This window comes from Peromyscus californicus, unplaced genomic scaffold (genome assembly GCF_007827085.1).
Source record: "Peromyscus californicus insignis strain IS unplaced genomic scaffold, ASM782708v3 Scaffold_6__1_contigs__length_162567912, whole genome shotgun sequence".
Classification (NCBI taxonomy): Eukaryota; Metazoa; Chordata; class Mammalia; order Rodentia; family Cricetidae; genus Peromyscus; species Peromyscus californicus.
Window position 1 is genome coordinate 13601126 of NW_026294584.1, and position 22026 is coordinate 13623151.

Below are 22026 nucleotides of genomic sequence, written 5' to 3' on the forward strand. Positions count from 1 at the left end.
ACTATGAGCTGGGCCCTCCCCCACTGATCACTAAATGAGAAAATGCCTTACAGCTGGATCTCATGGAGGCATTTCCTTAACTGAGGCTCCATCCTCTCTGATGACTAGCTTGTGTTAAGTTGACACACAAAACCAGCCAGTACATGTTGTTTCATTGATTCTTTGTGTTGCTCTCTTTGTTTCTATGTTATTTGATTGTTTCTACCATTTACCCTTCTTGGGTGTGCTTGCTTCTTTTTGTTCTAGAGCTTTCAGATGTGCTGTTAAGTTGCTAGTGTGCGATCTCTCTAATTTCTTTATGAAGGCACTTAGTGCTATAAACTTTCCTCTTAGCACTGTTTTCATTGTGCCCCACAAGTTTGGGTATGTTGTGCATTTATTTTCATTGAATACTAGGAAGTCTTTAATTTCCTTCTTTAATTCATCCTTGACCCAGTAGTCATTCAGCAGAGAGTTGTTCAGTTTCCATGAGTTTGTAGGCTTTCTGTTGTTTCTATTGTTGTTAAAATCCAGCTTTAATCTGTGGTGGTCTGATACAATGCAGGTGGTTATTTCCGTTTTCTTGCATCTGTTGCTTTGTTACTGAATATGTGGTCAATTTTGGAAAATGCTCCATTGGGTACTGAAAACAAGGTGTATTCTTTTGTGTTTGGGTGAAATGTTCCATAGAAATCTGTTAAGTACATTTGGTTTATAATGTCTATTAGCTCCAGTATTTCTCTGTTTAGTTTTTGTCTGAATGACTTGTCCATTGGTGAGAGTGAAGTATTGAAGTCTCCCACTATCAATGTGTAAGAGTTGGTGTGTGATTTAAGCTTTAGTGTTTCCTTTACAAACATGGCAACTCTTGTGTTTGGAGCATAGAGATTAAGAATTGAAAAATTATCTTGGTAGATTTTTTCCTTTGATGAGTATGAAGTGTCCTTCCTGTCTCTTTTAATCAATTTTGGTTTGAAGTCCATTTTGTTAGATATTAGAATGGCCGTACTAGCTTGTTTCTTAGATCCATTTGCTTGGAAAACCTTTTTCCAATCCTTTACTCTGAGGTAATGTCTATCTTTGATGTTGAGGTGTGTTTCTTGTATGCAGCAGAAGGATGGATTCTGTTTTTTCATCCATTCTGTTAGTTTTTATCTTTTAATTCAGGAATTGAGTCCATTGATATTGGGAGATATCCATGACCAATGATGGTTAATTCCTGTTATTATGATGTTTGTGGTGGTGGTGGTAGTGTGTGTCTGTGTGTGTTTCCCTTTTGGTTTTGCTGGTGTGGATTTATTTATTTCCTGTGTTTTCATGTGTGTAGTTAATTTCCTTGGGTTGGAATTTTCATTCTAGTACCTTCTGCTGTAGGGCTGGACTTGTGGATAGATATTGTCTAAATTTGACTTTATCATGGAATATCTTGTTTTCTCCATTTATGGTTGTTGTTTGAATCTTAGATGGTCTTTTAATAAAAAACCCATAGTCATATGAAGATCAGAGAAGCAGAACAGGCCACAGCCACCACCTATTACCTCACCAACTCCTTGAATCCTCTGACTGAAATCCTCCGAGTCTTCACCCGAAAGGGTCACGGCTGAACTGCCTTAATTCCTGTTTCCTCATGCCTTATATACCTTTCTCTGCCCTGCCATCACTCCCTGGGATTAAAGGCATGTGTGTGCTTCCCAGTACTGGAATTAAGGGTGTGTGCCACCACTGTCTGGCGTCTACATCTAATCTAGTGGCTAGCTCTGTCCTCTGATCCTCAGGCAAGCTTTATTAGGGTACACAATATATCACCATATATGGCGATTAAAAGTTTTGCTGGATATAGTAGTCTGGGCTGGCATCTATGGTCTCTTAGAGTCTGTAGGACATCTTTGCAAGCACTTCTGACTTTTAGGGGCTCCATTGAGAAGTCTGGTATAATTCTAGTAGGTCTGACTTTATGTGTCACTTGGCCTTTTTCCCTTGAAGCTTTTAATATTCATTCTTTGTTCGGTATGTTTAGTGTTTCAGTGATTATGTGGCGAGGGGACTTTCTTTACTGATACAATCTATTTGATGTTCTGTAAACTTCTTGTACTTTTATAGACATGTCCTTCTTTAGGTTAGGAAAATTTTCTTCTATGATTTTGTTCAAAATATTTTCTGGGCCTTTGAGCTGGATTTTTCTCCTTCTTCTATTCCTGTTATCTTAGGGTTGGTCTTTTCATAATGTCCCAGATTTCCTGGATGTGTTCTTATACTGGTGTCTAGGCATACCGTTTGGAGTGGTTATAGCTCTAGATGCTCATTTCTGAGTTTGTCTTTGTTGTTTGGGTGTTTTATTCCTTGGTTTCTGTTTCCTCTCTGGTCTTCTGGCTGGAATGGCCTGTGGTTGAGTAGAGTTGGAGGGCTGAGATGGCCTCTCTTTGAGCAGGGGTTCCTCTGTAGGAGTTGGAAGCTGGAATATTGTGATGGGAAGGGTGAAGCAATTGGGGTTAGGCTGGGTGGGCACTGAGTAGGATAGTGCTTAGGAAAGCAGACAACCTTTGGTTCTGGTGTGGCCTCTGGTCAAGCAGGAGGCTGGCCTATGCTGGAGCTGGGGGATGGGATACCATGACAAGGAGGGGAAGGTTTAGGATATGGTGGACAGGAACTGAGAGAGTGGGCATGGTTCAGTTGAGCAGGAGGGAATCAGCTCTTTTAAGTGCAAATAATTTCAGATTCTTTCTTTCTACTTAATGATGCTTTCTTACACAACATGCATTGAAACCCAATGAAAATGAAAAAAAACCCCTTATTTTTCCATTGGACATTATTCTAGTTTGCTTCTTATTGCTGTGAAGAAACACTGACCAAAAGCAACTTGGGGAGGAAAGGGCTTATTTCAGCTTAAACACTGTAGTCCATCTTCAGGGGAAGTCGGGGCAGGAACTCAAGGCAGGGCAGGAACTAATGAAGAACTGTGGAGGAATGCTGCTTACTGGCTTGCTCTCCCTGGCTTGCTCAGCTTGCTTTCTTATAGCACCCAGACCCGTCTGTTCAGGGTTGGTACTGCCTACAGTAGGCCGGGCCCTCCCATGTCGGTCATCACTCAAGACAATGCCCTAAGGCTTGTCTGCAGGCCCATCTAATGAAGGTAGTTCAGTGGAAATCCCCTCTTCCCAAGTAGGTCTTGGCTTGTTCCGTGTTCACAAAAACTATGACAGGTCGTAACACTGTATTTAAACAAAATAATCTGCTTGTCATGTGAACGTTGGCAAAGGTTAATGGTTATATAGTATTCTGGATGGATCTGACCAGTTATTAGCAGTGATACAAAAATGTCTGTCATAGTTTATCTGTTTTGAAGAGGAGTCAAAACAGATATATATATATCATTAATAGTATATTGTTAATACTACATCTATTTATCTTTTTTTTTTTTTTTTTTTTCGAGACAGAGTTTCTCTGTGTAGCTTTGGCGCCTTTCCTGGAACTCATTCTTGTAGACCAGGCTGGCCTTGAACTCACAGAGATTGCCTGCCTCTGCCTCCCCAAGTGCTGGGATTAAAGGTGTGTACACCACCGCCCGGCTCATCTGTTTATCTTCAAGTTCCAAATTCAGTGTCATCCATATTCAGAAAGTACACTAACATTGAAAACTGTGCAGAAGTGAGATGGCTATTCTGTGGGTATATGAGAATTTAAGACATGTGGAAGATGTTCCAGCAGAAATGAAAGAATTTAGACAGCAGCGGACCTGGAAACCATTGTAATTACAGCTCAGGAAAACCAGTAGATTTCATAACATTATCAATGAGAGACAAATACTATTCTGTGTCTAACAGCTTGGCTATCATGTGAGCATTTAAACCCTAAACTGAAAAGTTAATGTAGAGGATCACAGCCTGCTCCCCTTAGGTGCCTGAGCAGAAATGAGTATGAGTAGCACCATGAGGCACCTGATCTCAGTAGAAACACTGTGTTCCTCTAACCAGAAGGGTGTCAGGAGTTCTCTGAGCAGGAGATGAAGCCATATGTACTTCAAACCCCGCTGTGGTGGTTGTTAGGAGACTGGCCCCATAGGCTCATATCTAGTTGGTGAACTGTTTAGAAGGGATTAGGAGGTGTGGCCTTGTTGGAGGATGTGTGCCACTTGGGGTGAGCTTTGAGGTTTCAAAATCCCAGTCTCTCTCTCTGCCTCCTTCCTGAGGATTGGGATGTAGCTCTCAGGTACTTCTCCAGCACACGCCTGCTTGTTGCCATACTTCCCACCATGATGATCAAGGACTGTACGCAAGCTCCCAATTAAATGCTTTCTTGTATAAGTTGCCTTGGTCATGGTGTCTCTTCACAGCAAATCCTTTATAGGATTTCTAAATAGCAGGTAGTCATCTCCAGCATAAGAGGTCCCAAGCCACTCTTGATTTGTGCCCTCCTTCCTGTCTTCTGCCTGCTGGGGCTGCGCACTGTGTTTTTTCTGCAATTGTTACTTTGTTTAATGTCAATGCTGGCTTTACACTGCTCAGGTCAAACCTTGGAGTCTTTGTTGATACTTTTTTTTTCTGGCAAAGTCCATATCAAACTTCTCAACAAATCTTTTTGTTTCTCCTTTCAAAATATGTCTAGGCTGGGCTAGTGGCTCAGTGATATAACATGTACTTAGGCCTGTGAGTCCCTAGGTTCAATCCTCAACAGCAAAAAGAAACACATACGTGCAAATGCATATGCACACACAGGCATACAGACAGACAGATAGACAGACAGACAGACACACACCCTCCAGAATTTGGCCAGTTCTCACCACTTCTATTATCACCACTATCTTCTTTCTCTCCCGTTGTTATAGTGATCCTGTTCTACTAATCCCTGCTCTTAGTCTTGCTATTCTATAGAGTATTATACACTGTAGCAGTGATATTTTAAGAGAAGAGAACCAAGGGGAGAAACAAGTATAATGGCTCATGCCTGCAATTTTAGCTCTTGGGAGGCAGAGGCAGAAAGATTGCTGTTAATTCAGAGCCAACCTCAGGTTGATTGACATTGTCTCAATAAACAAACAATAAACAAAAGAGAGAAAAGGCGTTTCCTCTCTTTAGAAGCCTGTGTGACAACCTTCTCATTAGAGTAACAGCCAGGGCCCTCAGAAGAGACTACCTACTATGTCCCCAGCAGGCCTCAGGAGAGACTATCTACTGTGTCCCCAGTAGGCCTCAGGAGAGACTATCTACTGTGTCCCCAGCAGGCCTCAGGAGAGACTACCTACTGTGTCCCCAGCAGGCCTCTGACTGAGTGTTTCTGTTACTGTCCCCTGCCCATTCCACTGTCACGGTGTTGTCCTCTCACTGTTCCCGGATCATGCCATGAGAGTGTCTGAAATGCCCTTTGTACAGTGTAGGTGGGCCATCTTCTTGTGAAGCCTTGCCCCGAACTCCTAGGAGAAACCTCTTCTCGCACAGCTTTCCCACACCCAGTCTTCTAGTGCTAATTATTAACTTGAACCTGCTTGATTCCCACCATAAAATCCATGTCCACCTAACTTACATTGCCTTCCTTATTATGTGTTTATGTTTTTATTCTCCCTAAAATGTAATTCGACACAAGGGCAGAAAATTGGTGTGTTTTCCTTACTACCCGCCTCCTGCATGTGCAGCTGTGCATTGTTGGGACTCAGTCAGTTCCTGCTGAATGAATGAATGGAGGTGGCCTCAGATTGCAGATGGTCAGTTCATGTACCCAGAATGCATAGCTTCTTGTCTTCCTTCTATGGGATATGGAATCGAGGAAGGTCACTTCAGTGTCCCTCCTGCACAGTGGACATGGTCATGGCTTCTCCCTCATAGGGTTGTGGAAAGATTTAGTTCAGGGCGAGTTGTTCAAATGCATTCACCTTATTACCAAAGCACCTTCCAGCGTGTGGTTGGGGGCTGTTCTCAGGGTGATCTCGGGCAGCCTGTGTCATCAGTATCACCGAGGTGTTTTGTTATTGTGGGCTTTGTTGTTTTTTCCATTACTGGATGACTGTGTATGTTAGGCAAAAGCTCCACCACCAAACTGTACCCTTACCTGCTGTTCTTTTTAACATTTGATGTTTGGACAGGCTCTCATGAATTTTCCCAGGTCAGCCTTGACCATGTCATCTTCTTGCTGCCACCTACTTGGGATTGCAAGCTTGTCTCACCACTTCCAGCTTCCGAGACTTGTTTAATTTTGAGGCAGAACTAACAGAACACCCTAGGATTAAAAGAGTATGCAGCCTCTCTGGCCTGGGACTTGTTTCAAATATGGCCTCCAGAGTCCCGGCCTGGAAATCTGAGGACGGTTCTCCGAGGTTTATATTTTCACAGATATTCTAGGGTGACTTTTATATTATAAGTCTCAGAATTCCATGTTAGAAGAATAATGGAAAACAGAGAATTCAGTCTTGAGCTTGGAGTTCAAGATAGGAGGATCTGCCTTTATCTAATTCAGGGAAAGGGCACTTTGCCTCATAGAAGTGTGTGTGTGTGTGTGTGTGTGTGTGTGTGTGTGTGTGTGTGTGTGCGTGCGCGCGCGCGCATGCGTGCTCTGCCTGTGTGATGTGCCATGTGTCTGCTGAGGATGGGTAGGTCTGGGAAATAGACAGTGAAAGTAACCAGTCCTGTGCTGCTGGCCCTAAGATGATCTTGCTCTGGATGAGACTTGATAGCTGTGTCTAATTCTTTTCTTGTACTTGGCAGTGGGATGTTCTATGATGGGAACCACACATATCTCATTGAGCCAGAAGACAATGAGACCTCCCAAGTAAGTGCTCTGCTTGCTGTGCGAATATCAGCATTGGTGCTGAGACCTTTGTTCTTCTTTCCTGCCCTTCCCACCCTTTGTATGTTTTTATATTGTCAGGACCAGGACTACACACACACACACACACACACACACACACACACACACACACACACACACACACGATATTGGGTAAATCAAGCACACAGTTTTTAGTTTTTAATTTTTTTTGCCTTTCCTCTCTTATGTTGGGACTACTTTCCCTGAAGTGTGTCCTGAAACCACCACTTCTCTCTGTCACGTGAGGTGCCTTAGTTTAGACAACCACACCAAATATCATGACTGTGCGGCTTATACAACAAAGTGTTTTCTCACAGTTTAGTGTCACATGCTGTGACATTAAAATTGAGGTGGCAGTAGGGTTGGTGTCCTGTGAGGGCTCTTGCCTTGGGTGGCCGGTGGTTGCCTTCCTGCTGCATTTTTACTTGGCAGAGAGAGATTTCTGATCATCTCTTCCTCTCCATATGAGGACATCAGCCATACTGGATCAGGGCGCCATCCTTTCAGTCTCATTTAACCTGCGATATTTCTGCATAGGCCCTCTCCCCAGACACAGTGACATGACCTAACAGCCACCACCATCAGTATGTTGCTATGAATCTGTGATGTGATACAGACATTGAATCCACAACAGCTAAAATCCACAGAGGCGCGATTTTCACCTCTCTCCTTTCTTTTCGATTCCACACTTTTCTACTCTGCATGTTGTTTTCAAGGCTCACGCTAGCGAAGTTACAGAAACCTAGGACTCCTTAATTGTCTCCTCAGTGGTGTTGGAACATTAACTAATGGTGGAACAAATTAGGAAAGGATTGGGTTAACATTATAGACTACAATGCCCTTGTTGCTCTTTGGCTAAGACCAAATCTATGATAGACTACAGGGAAACAATATGGTTTTCAATCCTTGCTTTACATATACAAACGAACATCCTTGTTTCATTCAGTGTTGGTCAAACATTTACAGAGGAGGTAATTTCCAGGAATGCACATGGTTTTTTCACCTGTTAAACAACTCTGTTTGGGAAACCATCTGCCTGTGTGTTCCCCGAGTACCTAGCAAGGCTGCTTTATCACTTTACAGGACACTGACTTTTTAGAGGTTGTATTTAACTTCCATGCTATGACATACTAGTTCTTTGCACTTAAATGAAACCGGATGAAATCATTTGAATGTTTAATAATTTTGCTTAGAAGAAGAAGAAGTGTTGCATTATTTCTTGCTTTCTAGAACTATCTATGTCAGGATTCTGGGCGTCCCTTGTACCTGTCATCTTGCTTGCCGTCACCAGGAAAATTGGTAGCTTCAGTCACTGCCTACCTAAGCTATCCGGCTCTTAGAGTAGGGGCGGGGATCTGTGAAGGAGCAGTCATTAACCCATTTTCCACGATGTCTTGCATTCCCTTGGGGAAACAGGTCCATTCATTTATTTTCCATTACTGCAGCTTTGGCTTCTCGGCCTGCGAGGCTTTTTCGTTGCAGTGGGTGGCGGTAGTGCTGCGAGAAGGCAGTGGAGAGTGGGCTGTGCAGTAGCTCATGGCCCCTTGAGGCCTGGAGAACTTGTAGTGGAGCTGCAGCTCCCCCAGGGCCCTAGCTTCTCCAGCTGTGACTGCCTGCAGCCTTTCAGGATGCTGCTTCACCTGTGCTTAATCTCCGCCCTCTGTGTTATTGCAGGAGGAGTCTCATTTTCACTCGGTTTACAAGTCCAGACTGTTTGAATTCCCCTTGGATGACCTTCCAACTGGTATGATATTTGTGTTGGGAATTTCTTTTAAATGACAACCCAGTAATTCGGTTACTACTTTAGAACCAATATATATGTTAAATAATAATTGACGGTTGCTCATGACATTTTGGAGCGACTGTCAAGTTACACCAAAGGAAATAATGAAATGCAAACTGACTTCTTGTTTACAGTTGAGGAATTCAGAAAAATATGGCTTAAGCACATAGAAGGAACTCTCAAGAAATTAAGACTCAATGTTAGGAATGAGAAATAATCTTAGAGTAAAAATGGTAAGCGATGTGAAAATCCATCCTTGTGAAATGATGGTTCGTGAACACAGGCATGAATCATCTCCCCTTGTGTTCTTTCCTTCATCTTTTTTTTGCTCTAGCATTTTAAGCAAAGGCTGTAATTTAACCTTTTATATAATTGTTTGCTACTTGTGAAATTGGCACATACTTTCCTCTCATTGATGTTTATAGCTTAATAGCTGTAAATGTTGATTGGAGAGGTACATCCACATGTCACGTGACAAGCTGAGCTGACCTCAGTGCCAGGACCCCATGATTGTGGAACACTGATTATGCATGCAGTGGACGTTTGTCTTTAGCTCCTTTTAGTTAACTTTGCTTTTTCAGTAGCTTTGTATGTAATAAAACTCCTTTTTTTTTTTTGAAGATGAGGAAGCAGAGGTTCAGCTAGTTTGTCTTTCCCAGGGTCCCTGGCTACGAAAGGACAAGAATGATGATACTTTGAGAGCCTCTCTGGAAGACATGAAAACATTGCCGTCCTAAAGCAAACCCCAAAGCACTGTTAGAGAAGCAGTTAATAGCTCTTATCGTCTTGTTAGAGAGTGAAGCGGATGTTCAATTCTAACGCCCTTCCTCCCTAGATTGAGTTGTAACCCATCGGCCTCCGTAGTTCCCCTACAGAGAAACTGACTCTTTCTACTTTGGTGAAGGGATGGAAGGTCCCATTTGATGGAATCCACTGTTGTGGAGGCCTGTGAGATGGCTCAGTGGCTAACGGCACTTACCACACAAGCCTAGTGACCCACTCCTGCCCCCAGAACCCACATGAAAACTGGAGAGAACAGACTCCACAGTTTTCCTCTGCCCTCCACGTGAGGATGCACGCCCCCAGCATTGCACACGTACACAATAATAAAATTTGAAGAAGAGCCCACTACTTAGGAAAGTCTGCCAGTAAACACACAGATGTTCTTCCTCTGCAGCGACGCATACCTTTCATCAACTTTATGAAACTTTTTATAATGCCAGTTATGGGAACAAAATTAATCATGAATGGCTGTGTGAGAATAAGACTACAGTGTAATAGGTCTTACTGGAAGCAACCAGCATTGATTAATATTTAAAGTAATAAAGATTCCCCACCAAAGACTTCAGTATAAGAATGGTACAATGTAAACTTACAATTGTTTTTTAGCTTTGTTCAGGGTTCTTTTTCAGCAATAATTATGGAAGTGACTTGGCATCCTTTCTTTTTTTCTGATAGGATCCAACTTTGTAGCCCACCCTGGCCTCAGGCTTGCAGTGACCCTCCTGTCTAGCCTCCTGAGTGATAGGGTTGCAGTTGTGACTCTATGCTCGGCTTGTTTCTAGGTTTTTTTTTTTTTTTTTGGTTTTTCCAAGACAGGGTTTCTCTGTGTAGTTTTGCACCTTTCCTGGCTCTCGCTCTGTAGACCAGGCTGGCCTCGAACTCACAGAGATCCACCTGGCTCTGCCTCCCGAGTGCTGGGATTAAAGGCGTGCTCCACCACCGCCTGGCTGTTTCTAGTTTTTTAATCAGAGGTTGCCACTGTGAAGTTTAAAAGTGGCATTGTCTTTCAAGATGACTTATAATTTACTGTGACAAACTAGAAGAAAACGAGATAGTTAGAAGTTTCTTTATTTTAGGTTGAATAAAATTGAACAGGGTTATAGGCCACCACTACCACCTTCATCTCGCTTGGTGTTATCTATTTCCTAGAGATAGGAATAATATGATCAGCATTTGCCAACTTGTTTGGTTATAGAACCTTTTATTTTGTATGATATGTCTCTCGGGACAAACGTTCCTTAGAACACATTTTGGAGGGAAAAAAATCTTTTCGGTCGACCAGTTGACACTTCAGAAACCGATACACACAAAACACAAGCCCTGTGTGTGACTCATTGGGCTCCCATGTAACCCCGAAATACAATGTTTTTATTTCGAGACACTTCCGTGTGCAGTTCCATTCCTTGCCTTCTGTTTCTATAATAGTTTCTGCCTGCTTTTCCTATTGACTAGTCTTCTTTTTTGTAGGACTTTAAACCTATGGAACCATGGAGTTTATGTAGTTTCTTCTGCTTAGCATGTGCCTATGAAGTTTATGTTGTGAAAAGTAGCAATCATTTATTGATTTCATTATTGAGTGTATTCTGTGGTATGAATACCCTACACTTCTTAGGAATTATGCTGACGGACATTCTGGGTTTTCCAGTTTGAGGCTGTTATCAATAAGCAGCCATGAATATTCTTGTATGTCTTTTCTTTTTCTTTCCATCCCCTTTTCCTCCCTCTGTTCATTTCTTTTTGTAGATGTGTGTTTTCATTTCTTCTAGTAAACACCTAAGGATGACCTGGGAAGGTGCATGCTTAGCTTGGGATCAGTGTCAAAAGACTTCAGCTTGTCACCAAGAGAACTGGCAGGCTGGTAGCCACCCATTGCTGGCCTCATCCCAGGGCGTTCACTTCTCCGTTCTGAGACTTTACAGTGCCGGCATGTCCCCAGGTGGTGCCAACATTATCGATCCAAAGATTCTACTTTGGAAAACATTGTTTAATGAGAAGCTGTTGAGTGGCTTCTTCGGAATCCTTATGTCATTCTGCTCTCACATAAACACCGTATGGCGGTAGTAATTACCCCAAAGCTTGAGCACGGGAGACAGGGAATCTGTGGTGTTCGTGGATGGTAGCCACTGCAGTGTGCACGGTGCTGTGGCACTGTGCTTTCATCTGGTAGACGTTTGACTGATGATATGTAGTGCATGCTTACTAGTCACCAGTCGGATTTTTCTCTTGTAGTTGTTGCATTGTAGAAGGATTTACGTATTCTGCATTTGATCTTAGCCAAAAGCTTTTTTTTAAAAAAAAGATTACATACCCCAGATAGAAGGACTTTGTCAGACATATTAACACTGAATTGTTTGGATTGCCATTAAGTATTGAAATGTTTCTTTTAGTTGATCAGTTAAAAAGGGTCTCTTCCTTGGCCTCCGTTCATTCAGCCACCCATGTCTACTGTTTTGCTCACTGTGGCTTTACAGTGTGTTTTGAAATCAGGTAGCATATATCCTTCAGTTTTACCCCTTTTCAAATTAATTTAGCTCTTCTAGGTCCTTTGCATTTTCATATCGGTTTAGAATCAACTTGTCAGTTTCTGAAATTCCTCTTAGATTCTTATTAGATCATATTGAATGTGTAGATTAACCGTGGGAAAACAGACAGCTCAGTAGTGAGTCTTCCAATCCAGGGGATAGCATGGCATGTTTCCTCACACATTTAGGGTTTGTTATTGTTTGCTTTGCACGAGGCCTTGGCTTAATCCCTTGTACAACAAAACAAAATGAGTTCTCAGCCCCTTCCAGATATACTGAATCACAGAAGATGAAAATAAACATTTAAGACATTTACAGTTTCTGTTTGTGTTTGCCATTTTTAGTACAGAGGCTGCTGTGGATAAACATTATTACTTTAGTTTCTGAGAGCCAAGGGCCTGAATGTGGCTTAGCTGAGTGCTCATGGATGATTGGCAGAAGTGTTGTGTCTTTGGTGAAGTGATCCTTTCATCACTATGATGATATCACTTCTTACTGAGATATTTATTGTCCTAATGTTACCTATCTGGTATTAATGTTTCTAAGTTGTTCTTTATTAACCCTTTGAGAATTTCATACATGCATATAATATATTTTAATCACATCCCCCTAACTTCTCCCAGATCCATCCCCCTGCCTTTCTACTCCTTCCCAACTATTTTTTTTTTTAGTAATAACCCAACAAGTTCAATTTGTACTGCTCATATACTCATGTGTGTGGGAGCAATCACTTTGCAGCTAATATCCACTTATCAGTTAGTACATACCGTATTTGTCTTTCTGGATCTGGGTTACCTCACTCAGGATGATTTTTGCTAGTTCCATCCATTTACATCACTTTGTAGAAAGTTTTCCCTTACAACTCACCTAGAATCCAGAGATGAATTTATCTATATCCATGAATAGTTTATGCGTGATTCTGACCTGCAAGTTAAAGAGGGACTCAAGTTGTCCCATTGCCTTGTAATAGTAAACAAGGCCTTAGATCAATTTTGTCTTGGGAAGAGAATGTGTATGAACTGGTAACAGTTGAGTCCAATTTTGGTGTCCTGATTAGTTTCCTAATAGGCCATGTTAAGAGTGTGTTGGATTTGCTCCCGTTTCCCAGTCATTCAGGTTGACTACTTAGCAGGTTTTTAACAAAGAATGTGTTCGTATTCATAGGATGACTATGAAAACATGACATGAAGTAGGACGGATGTGCTTGAGCTTTTGTGTATTGTATTTACCCATTAGATACTTATTTATGGTTAATGCAACATAATTACTTAATGATTTATGTACTCACTAAGTAGAAAGAAAAATTAGTGAAATTTTGCCTTCTATTAAAGAAGTCTGGAAAATGCACTGTTTGTTTTTATTTCCTTGTAGAATTTCAACGAGTAAATATTACTCCGCCAAAAGTTGTTTTGAAGCCAAGACTAAAGCGGAGTAAACGACAGGTATGTGTTTGCAGTTGTAAGCCATGGTATTTAGAACACTTGGCTACTGGTGATCCTTTGAGTCTCCACTCAGTGTCTGCGGTGTGTGTGTGTGTGTGTGTGTGTGTGTGTGTGTGTGTGTGTGTAAGGACCAGTGTGGCCATTTGTGGGGATGGGGAAACAGAGCAGGTGACAGTGCAGGGAAGCAGCAGCAGGATGCACTATTTTACAGGGAGTGGCTAGAAGATGGAGGAGGATGGAGTCCTCATTGCCATGGGTCATGAGGTCTCTGCTTGAAGCAAGGTTTCTTCCCTTGCTCAGATATGAACCACTTCATGGGGTCTTCTTTGCTATTCTTGACAGGGTGTGAAGCCACAAAATGCCTTTTTCTCACTTGAGCTGCCTTGGATTTAGTATATAAATGAGGACGTAGCTTTAGGACTGTTTAACCGGATATTGTGGTGATAGCAGCTGTCCTTAAGGTACCTAAGGCACCTTAAAGCACAGGGGCAGGTACTGTTCTGTCATGTGGCTCTCACATCTGAGGATGACTTGCCTTGTGTCACATAGTTGACATTAAATGGCCTGGAATAAAGATCTGCTGTCAGAGTCAATTCATCACTATCATGGTGATGGTGGCTTGTGGGAGCATGTGTGTGCACGTGGCATAAGAAGCACCCAAGGAATGAAATAGATGGGGATGAAAGTGAATCTGTTGAAGGTTGTATGAAGTACTTACTTTATAGAGAGGACAGGGAAATACTCATTATGCATGTGCTTGCTCCTCATACACATGTCAGCGTCTAGTCACCTCCCAGGACCAAACCTAGCAATGCTCACATGCCAAGCCACTGAGCTGTATGCAGAGCCATTTTAGAAACAGAATCCGCTCAAGTTGTGCGATGTGGACTTGAGCTTGCTCTAGTGGCGGGTGTAGAACTTGTGCTCTTTCTGCTTCAGCCTCCCCGGGAACTGTTTCTAAGGCCTGTGCTGGGTGCTCTCTGTTTCCTTTTGTTCTTTGACAGGGTCTCATTCTGTAGCCCAGAGTGGCTTCCAATCTCCAGCACTCACCCTACCCTTGTCTCCCTAGTCCTGGGATTACAGGCGTAGACGTCCATGTCTGGTTAAAATAGAATGTAGTTTCAGACAGATGTTTGTGTGAATTACAGTTGCTAATATTTGTTGTAAACTTAGCATGTACATGTCCACTTTATAAGAATTTCTAACTGTTTAATTGAAGAATTGGACAGAATGTTAACACTTTTGCTCCTCATGATATCCTTATGAAGAAGTTACTGTTATGATCTATACTTACTGATAAGGACAGGACGCACAAGGCTCAAATAGGAGCTGTGATTCTCATACAGAAAATCTGGTCCCAGACATGTCTCTACCCACCCCTCAGAAGCCAGTGTGTTCTCCAAGTCACGACCATAAGCTTGAAGTACATTCTTTAGATACAGACACATGAATGTCTTGAGTTAAATTAAGGCAAAAACAATTCCTATAAAGATTTAATTTACAAAATGGTTTATTGTTATGAATTCTGAGTTAAGAGAGTAGGAGAAATATCCTATTAACCTGTGTTTTGAAGTTCTTTTAGAAGCATCTCAACATCTTGTCATTGGCTAGGAAGGAGAACCTTTCACTTCTTTATGAACTCATGAATTTGAGTAAGTGTGATACTGTGTCCAAATGCAAGTCCCAGGCATTGAGAAAAATGCTGGGACTCACTGGAAAGTCTTCTAGATTAACTAGGAAGCCGCAGTGCGTAAGGGAGAGTTTGTTGTCCTCGTCGGACCTTCTTGTTCTTGTGTTAGTTTTCCTGCTTAGTTTTTAGATTAAAAATACAGTCCATTATTCTCTGTGAAACTAATGTTGTAAGAGTCTTTTTTAAAGGCTAAAGAATACATTTAGAAAGAGACAAAAATCTATGGGGCTGTATATTTTTAGTTTGTTTAAAATGTAGCACTCAAACATACATGTATTGATTTTGGTTTGATTTTGATGGTGTGCCCTCATCACGAAAATAGTCTTGCAAGTGAACAAGGTTTACTGGGGGTGGGGAGTCCTCTATTGAAGAGTGGCATAAAAGAAAAGTCAGTCTCATAGATCTTGCTAATGACTGTGATGGATGGGCAGAAGGGATGGCTGCCCTGGTGACTTTGCCCATAGTATTGACTGATTGTGGTTTTGAAAGTGAGGAGAACTTGTTGAGCAGAGAGATGTGTCAGTTAAAGACACTCCAGGACTACTTGGGAACTTCAGCGCTATGCTGACCACACCCCTGTAGCTTGTGGGGATCCTGTGAACCACACCAGAGGAAAGTCATGCCGCTCCTAGATTTGGAGATGACCCAGAAAAGTCCCAGTCCCTCGCTGTCGGAAGTACTGTTGGCATTGAACTAACGCAGGAACAATGCTCTGCTTGTGTTGCTTCCACGCCACGGGTAGATAAAAGTGTGTTGATAGAGACAAGCGTGAGGTACGTAAGCATATGAAGCATATATCGTATTTAATTGTATTTGTGTAAACATTCTGGGGGAAAAAACTTAGTAATTTGCTACAACCCCATGGAAGAAGGGAGTAGAGGCAAGAGGACAATTTCATCCTTGATTTTTATTCTTCATTGATTTTTTTTCAAACCATACCCATGTTTTATCTACTCCAAAACTAAGAAAATTGAGGAGAGTTTAAAAGTTAATGCTGGAGTAAAAAGGCAAATTTTGTTTAATTGATTTCTCCCAAGCTTTTAGTTTTTGCAGCTAACTTTAGATGTTTATTCTTTTTTTTTTTTTCACTGTGTTACAGCTTCTTCGATTTCCCCGCAATGTAGAGGAGGAAACCAAATACATCGAATTGATGATTGTGAATGATCATATCATGGTAAGATTCGCCTCCCCTCTCCTTCTGTCCTTTTTGCTCCTAGCTGTTGTGTAAAAAGTATGTTTAGAAGAAACAAAAACCTCATCAAGTTGTGACTTGGAAAACCCATTTGTGTAAACACACACACACACACACACACACACACACACACACACACACACACACTGCTTTTGGAAGCGCTCAGACACTTTTGTTAGGGTTTAATATCAAAGCACCCAAGGCAAACAATCTCTGAGTGTTGGCGACTGCCCACTGTGCCACCTGTATAGAGCTCTACCACTCTCAGCAAGCAGCCGCACAGTGAGAAGAGGAGCTTCAGAGAAGAGGGGAAGCCCAACCAAGGAACAACTTGTAAAAAGAAAACGTGCTTAGGTGGAAATAACTAGCAATTGTTTATAAGGGTCCAAAAGCACTTCTTTTTTATCTTTATGTACTAGCTGTACATAATCATGAGCTTGTTATGTGTTGGCATTTTCATGTGTCTGTAATGCATTTTGACCATATTCACCTCTCCACTGCCCCCCATTATCTTCTCCTGTTATTCCTCTCCCAGTCCCTTCCTTTCTCATGTAGCCCATTTCTACTATTTTCATGTCTTTTTTTTTAACCAATGTGTTTCACTAGGGGTGTTCCCAAGAGCATGGATGAGAGTTTGCTTCCATGGGCTCCTTATCTGCAGCTTCCCTCAGTGCTTGTCGTGTGAGGGTGCTACTTGAAAAAGAAATTGGGTTATGTGATAAACCCTTTTAGAATACCACTGAGGCCAAGCAGACCAAACACGTGACCCACGTTGACTCTGAGCCATCTCCTTGCGATTTGGACCTTAGGGTTTCTCTTACTCCAGAGCCATGTAGAACTTGTAGAATCTCACGCCTGTAGCCACATCTGCGTTGACTACCTTTGGTCCTGTCTCACTGCATGTCTTATAGGTCGTAACAGCTTTCAATTGAACAACCCCCAAAATAAACCTGTGCAGCGGACGGAGTGGGTGCTGTTTTAAATATGTGGAGGGTTGAACCCAGAACCTTGTGTGCACCAAGCTTATATATTATATGCTATTTTCTGGTCCCTTAATGAGGAACTTACTGAATTTGGTCTCACACATGAGATAAAGTCATCTTTGCCTTCAGTCTCCAGCTTCCAGACTTCAGGGTAGATAATGCTCAACCCTGAGTTTTTTTTGACTGAAAGCCTTGGGAATTTTTCTGATATTTTGTTTCCTATCCTAAGATGCTTCTTTCCTGGTGACTTTGAACACCCTTCCCTGTTGTCTGTTGCTTTCAGTTTAAAAAGCATCGGCTCTCCGTTGTACATACAAATACCTATGCGAAGTCTGTGGTGAACATGGCGGATATGGTAAGTACCAACCCCACTCATCGTTGCCCCTTATTGCTAGTAGGTGGGTAATCAGGTGACTATATTCACATTCCTCCAAGTTACACTTAGCCAGGATGACCTCAGAGACCTGGGGGACCTTGCCAGGGATTCTATTGACTAATCTGTTTGGGAAGGTGGGCTGGCCAAAGATGTGCTTGCATTTTTTCTTGTGTGTTTCATACTGTAAAAGACAGAGCTTGACCTCCACACAGGCTTTAGCAGAGATACTCATGGTGCACGTCTGGACATCAGTGCAGCGATGGTACGGGAACTGAGCCTCTTCAGAAACACCCAGTACCATGGCCAGGCTCTGACTGGCCGAGCTCCCAAATAATTCTCTCTGCACTCTCCTCCACACCACACAGGCTGTGTAGCGGTCACTTCCTTAGAGAACCTTTATTGTTCTGCCTTTTTGTCAGAGAAACTCAGGTTTTCATAAATTATTTATCTAGGATGCCAAATGTGGACTTGGGGAAAGCCATACATTGAGCATGTTTGTCAAAAGAAAACACTGTCTATGTCTAAAATTTGCTTTGTTCATTGGGTTTTCCTAGGTAAATAGTTTGATTCTCTCTTCTTTAAGGGAAGTGCATTCAAATTAGGAAAGTCATGATCTCCTTTAATTAAAACAAAGACATTTCCAGGAACGGAACTTTGGAGTGCTTCATAAACTGACCTTACCGCGTGTGTAGCCGATGTGTCCATTTCGTTAATGCCCTAGATCTATAAAGGCCAACTTAAGACTAGGATAGTACTGGTTGCCATGGAAACCTGGGCTGCTGACAACAAGTTTGCCATATCTGAGAACCCACTGATCACCCTGCGTGAGTTTATGAAATACAGGAGGGATTTTATCAAAGAGAAGAGTGACGCAGTTCATCTTTTCTCGTATGTAACTTTTAAAATACTTTTACTCTTTCTGGTTCCACGTTGAATGCTTTCTCTTACTTGTGACTGAAATGCATCCTTCTGTGATAACACAATTATTATGTGATATGGCTGTGCATTTGGAATGAGTTTTGAAGTATAGGTTGTTTGGAATTTTCATGAGGTTTAAGTGACTTAAGTTATTATTGCTTGTCTATTTCATTATTTTCCCAATGCATAGTCAGAGCATTTACTGAGGAAATATACTGTCACATTCATACAGGGAATTCCCACAATTTATTATATTCTTTAAAATTGGCATGTTTTAAATGCCACTGCTCTCTCTATGGTTTGGGTTCTGCGGTAAGAGCTAAGGAAGTTTCTGGAGTTTCTTATCTACTCTTCTTGTGTTCTTTCCTTTAGTAATACACATATTTGATATAGCAGCAAAATATAGTCTGTAGAATTTTAGGACCTTATCTAAAATCAGAGCTATTGAGGACAGTTATGATTAGATGTGAAAGATGTATTTTGGGTGTTATTTTTAATTTTTTATCTAATTTCAGATTTAGAGAAAAGATGCCAGAATGCCATAAGGAAATTGCCTACACTTTACACAAATTCAAGACTTGCATTTTTTCTCATTTCCTGTACAAATGAGAATTGGAGACAGTTTGCATTTCCTACTAAATACTTGAGTCATTCCATGCATTCTCTTAGAAATAAAGACATTCTTTTAAATAACACAATAAATCATTAAAAACAGAATACTTAACACCATGTGACGTCCTTACATAGTTCATAGTCCGTGTTCAGTTCAGTGTTCAGTCTTCAACAAGTGTCTTAATGCCCTTCTGCAGCTACATTTCTCTTTCAGCATCCAGGACAGTGATCCACAGTGTGATTCCTGTTTGTCTCTTTAGTCTTCTTTAAGCTGAAAGATTTCCTCAGCCTTTGCCCATGTTGAACATGATACTTTTGAAGAGCATCGACTATCTTATTGATGGCTCTTCATTGTAGGAATGTCTGATATGTTATCATTAATTATATTTTGGGCTAAATCTCTAAAACAGTGATTTTTTTTGTATTCTCAGAGAGTATCATATCTGCAATTGATTTTTCATAGATGTATTTCCATGTAAGATATATATTGATCATGTGGGGAAGCAGCCCTCAGGAACCTTTCTCTTTGATCACGTGTGTAAATTACTTTCATATCCCTTCCTTACCTTGGGAATGTATTGTATGCATTGAGAAAATAAATGTGGTAAGTTAACTCTGAGAAGGTCTTGGCTGTGTGAACTGTGAGCAGTAAGCATTTTTCATTTCCTTTTCTAAAAGGGGAAGTCAATTTGAGAGTAGCCGGAGCGGCGCAGCTTATATTGGTGGGATTTGCTCGCTGCTGAGAGGAGGAGGCGTGAATGAAGTAGGTGTGAACATCTGTGCAATACAAAGTGGTATGATGGCTGAAAATGTTTTCCTAATACTTCAGAAGTAATTTCTCAGTAGTCCACAGTCTTCAACTGCTAGACTGCTTTACTAGTCATCAATATAGCTCCTGTGTGTGCCCAGACAACAGAATAGGAAAGAATGAAATATACTGCCTGATGATTGTGCTCATGTTCTGCATAGACTAATTTCCAGATTAAGCAGTTCATATAGAGAGAATCTGTACACTAACCTTCATTGAAAATAAGAATGGAGCCCGAGTGTTTACATTGTTGAATGAGGATTTTTCCAGATTTGAGTAGTCCCTGAAGCACTGGATTGCCACCTAGCAAACCTGTTGGAAGTGTTCTTCTTTGATCAGTATTTGACAAATTTGGGGACAATGAAAGAGTATAGAAGGGTTTCCTGGAGAAGGTTTACTTGTAACACACTAAACAAAGTAAACAAAGTAAAGGAAAATGCTTCAGTCTTTGGAAGGCCACAGATTCCGTTGGCTATAGACCATCATTACGTTTGCTAAAGCTGCTTTCTATTCCACTTGAGAAAAAAAGTAGTTCCAGATAATTTGACACAGTTTTATTATGTGTCATTCAAAGACTAGCTTAGTAATGTACAGTTATTAAGTTTTTCAGGGATGTTATCAGGTGAAATTTGGATTCATAATTGTGTTTACTTAAATTTCCAAACTATGAAATGAATGATTCTCTGGCTTGCAGTATTTCTTCTAAGACTTAATCATGTATGGATTTGTTTCCTACTACTTCATCCCAATTGCATGTTCAGTACTAGCTACAAGATGCTTAGACTCGACTAAGGAAAATGTTTAGGGCATGGTAATGCATGCCTATAACCCCAGCAACAAGGAGACTGAGGCAGGTGGCTCACCATGAGTTAGAGGTAAGCCTAGGCAACATCGAGAGGCCCTGTCTCCAACACATCACACACAAAGGGAAGAAAATGCTCAGAAATGGCTTGTTTTCGGTTGTTCCCTACCATTTTCTCTGATCTATCTTCTATGGAAAACAGTGCTCACTTACATTTATTTTGATTTCGTTTTTCAGTTTGGAAAAACCGATTTGATGGCAGTTACCCTTGCTCAGTCGTTAGCCCACAATATTGGTATAATCTCAGACAAGAGAAAATTAGCAAGTGGTAAGTTTTGGTCCTGTGTGACTTAGTTGAATTTATTAATTATTATTGTAGACAGCCTGTTAAATATTTTGTGGAATGAGATTCTTTTTAATTCGGTTGCTTGATCAGGATTGTGGGGAGTAGAGCAAGATATGCAAACTAGTGATAAAATGTTGCTTTCAAAAGTAATGAAGAGAATATGTACATCATATGTGAAAAATTCCCCATGTTTAAAGAACAGTGAAACCGTGTGATGATAAGGTCAGAGTTGGATTTAACCCCAAAAGGGACAAAGATAGCTCATTTTGGAAATGTGAAAGTTTCTTGTGGAGAATTCTAGGTTGTTTGGAGCTCAGACTGTATTGTATTATGGTTTACTTAAGACATCTCTGCATATGGCCCGAGACACAGAACTTCCTTGTTGAGACCAGACCTGATGAAGGGCCTAAGAAAATGTAGATCAACTAAAGTTTGCTAGCCTTAGCATCCATGAAAATTTTTTTTCCAGAGTAGGTAAAGGTACTTCTCTGTGAATGGTCTAATACTGTATATTTGTGGTAACAATTTCGTTTTAATTGTTTAATTATTTATTTAATTATTTTAGCAACAAATACCTGTAATAAGAATACCATTTATGGAGAGCTATTTTTTCCTGGATGATCAAAGGCCCTATTACATGTATCTACCTTCTCATCTGAGTTTCAAAATGATCCTACAGGATGCTTATTCTCAGTACTACTTTACAGATGAAGTGGCTAGGTCATAAAAGGATATTGTCTGCAGGATTAAACATGTATTAAGTGACAAATTAGGACTTTCAAGCCAGGGAGTCTCTGATTCTGGAGACTTCTGCTTAATCAACCAGAATTCTCTACCACCTTCTACCAGAGTCCTCAGCACTGAGGATTTTAGAAATGGAAAGACCCTGCAATATTTCCCCCCTCAAAACTGCTGAAGCCGGGGGTCCTAGTGAGGTGCCATTACGTTTTTGCTGGGTTTTTTTTTTTTGTTTTTTATTTGATTGTCTTTCATGT

General features: G+C 41.2%; 1 protein-coding gene across 16 annotated transcripts in view; it reads left to right on the plus strand.

Annotated features, from left to right (window-relative positions):
- Positions 1–22026, plus strand: part of Adam22 (ADAM metallopeptidase domain 22) — a 228123-nt gene that overhangs the window by 146766 nt on the left and 59331 nt on the right. For all 16 annotated transcript variants that reach the window (XM_052720751.1, XM_052720752.1, XM_052720755.1 and 13 more), the window contains exons 6-13: positions 6672–6735; positions 8449–8518; positions 13234–13304; positions 16094–16168; positions 17453–17524; positions 18267–18433; positions 19754–19838; positions 20923–21013. In XM_052720751.1, coding sequence (XP_052576711.1) covers positions 6672–6735; positions 8449–8518; positions 13234–13304; positions 16094–16168; positions 17453–17524; positions 18267–18433; positions 19754–19838; positions 20923–21013 — 695 coding nt within the window. The remainder of the gene's footprint in view (positions 1–6671; positions 6736–8448; positions 8519–13233; positions 13305–16093; positions 16169–17452; positions 17525–18266; positions 18434–19753; positions 19839–20922; positions 21014–22026) is intronic.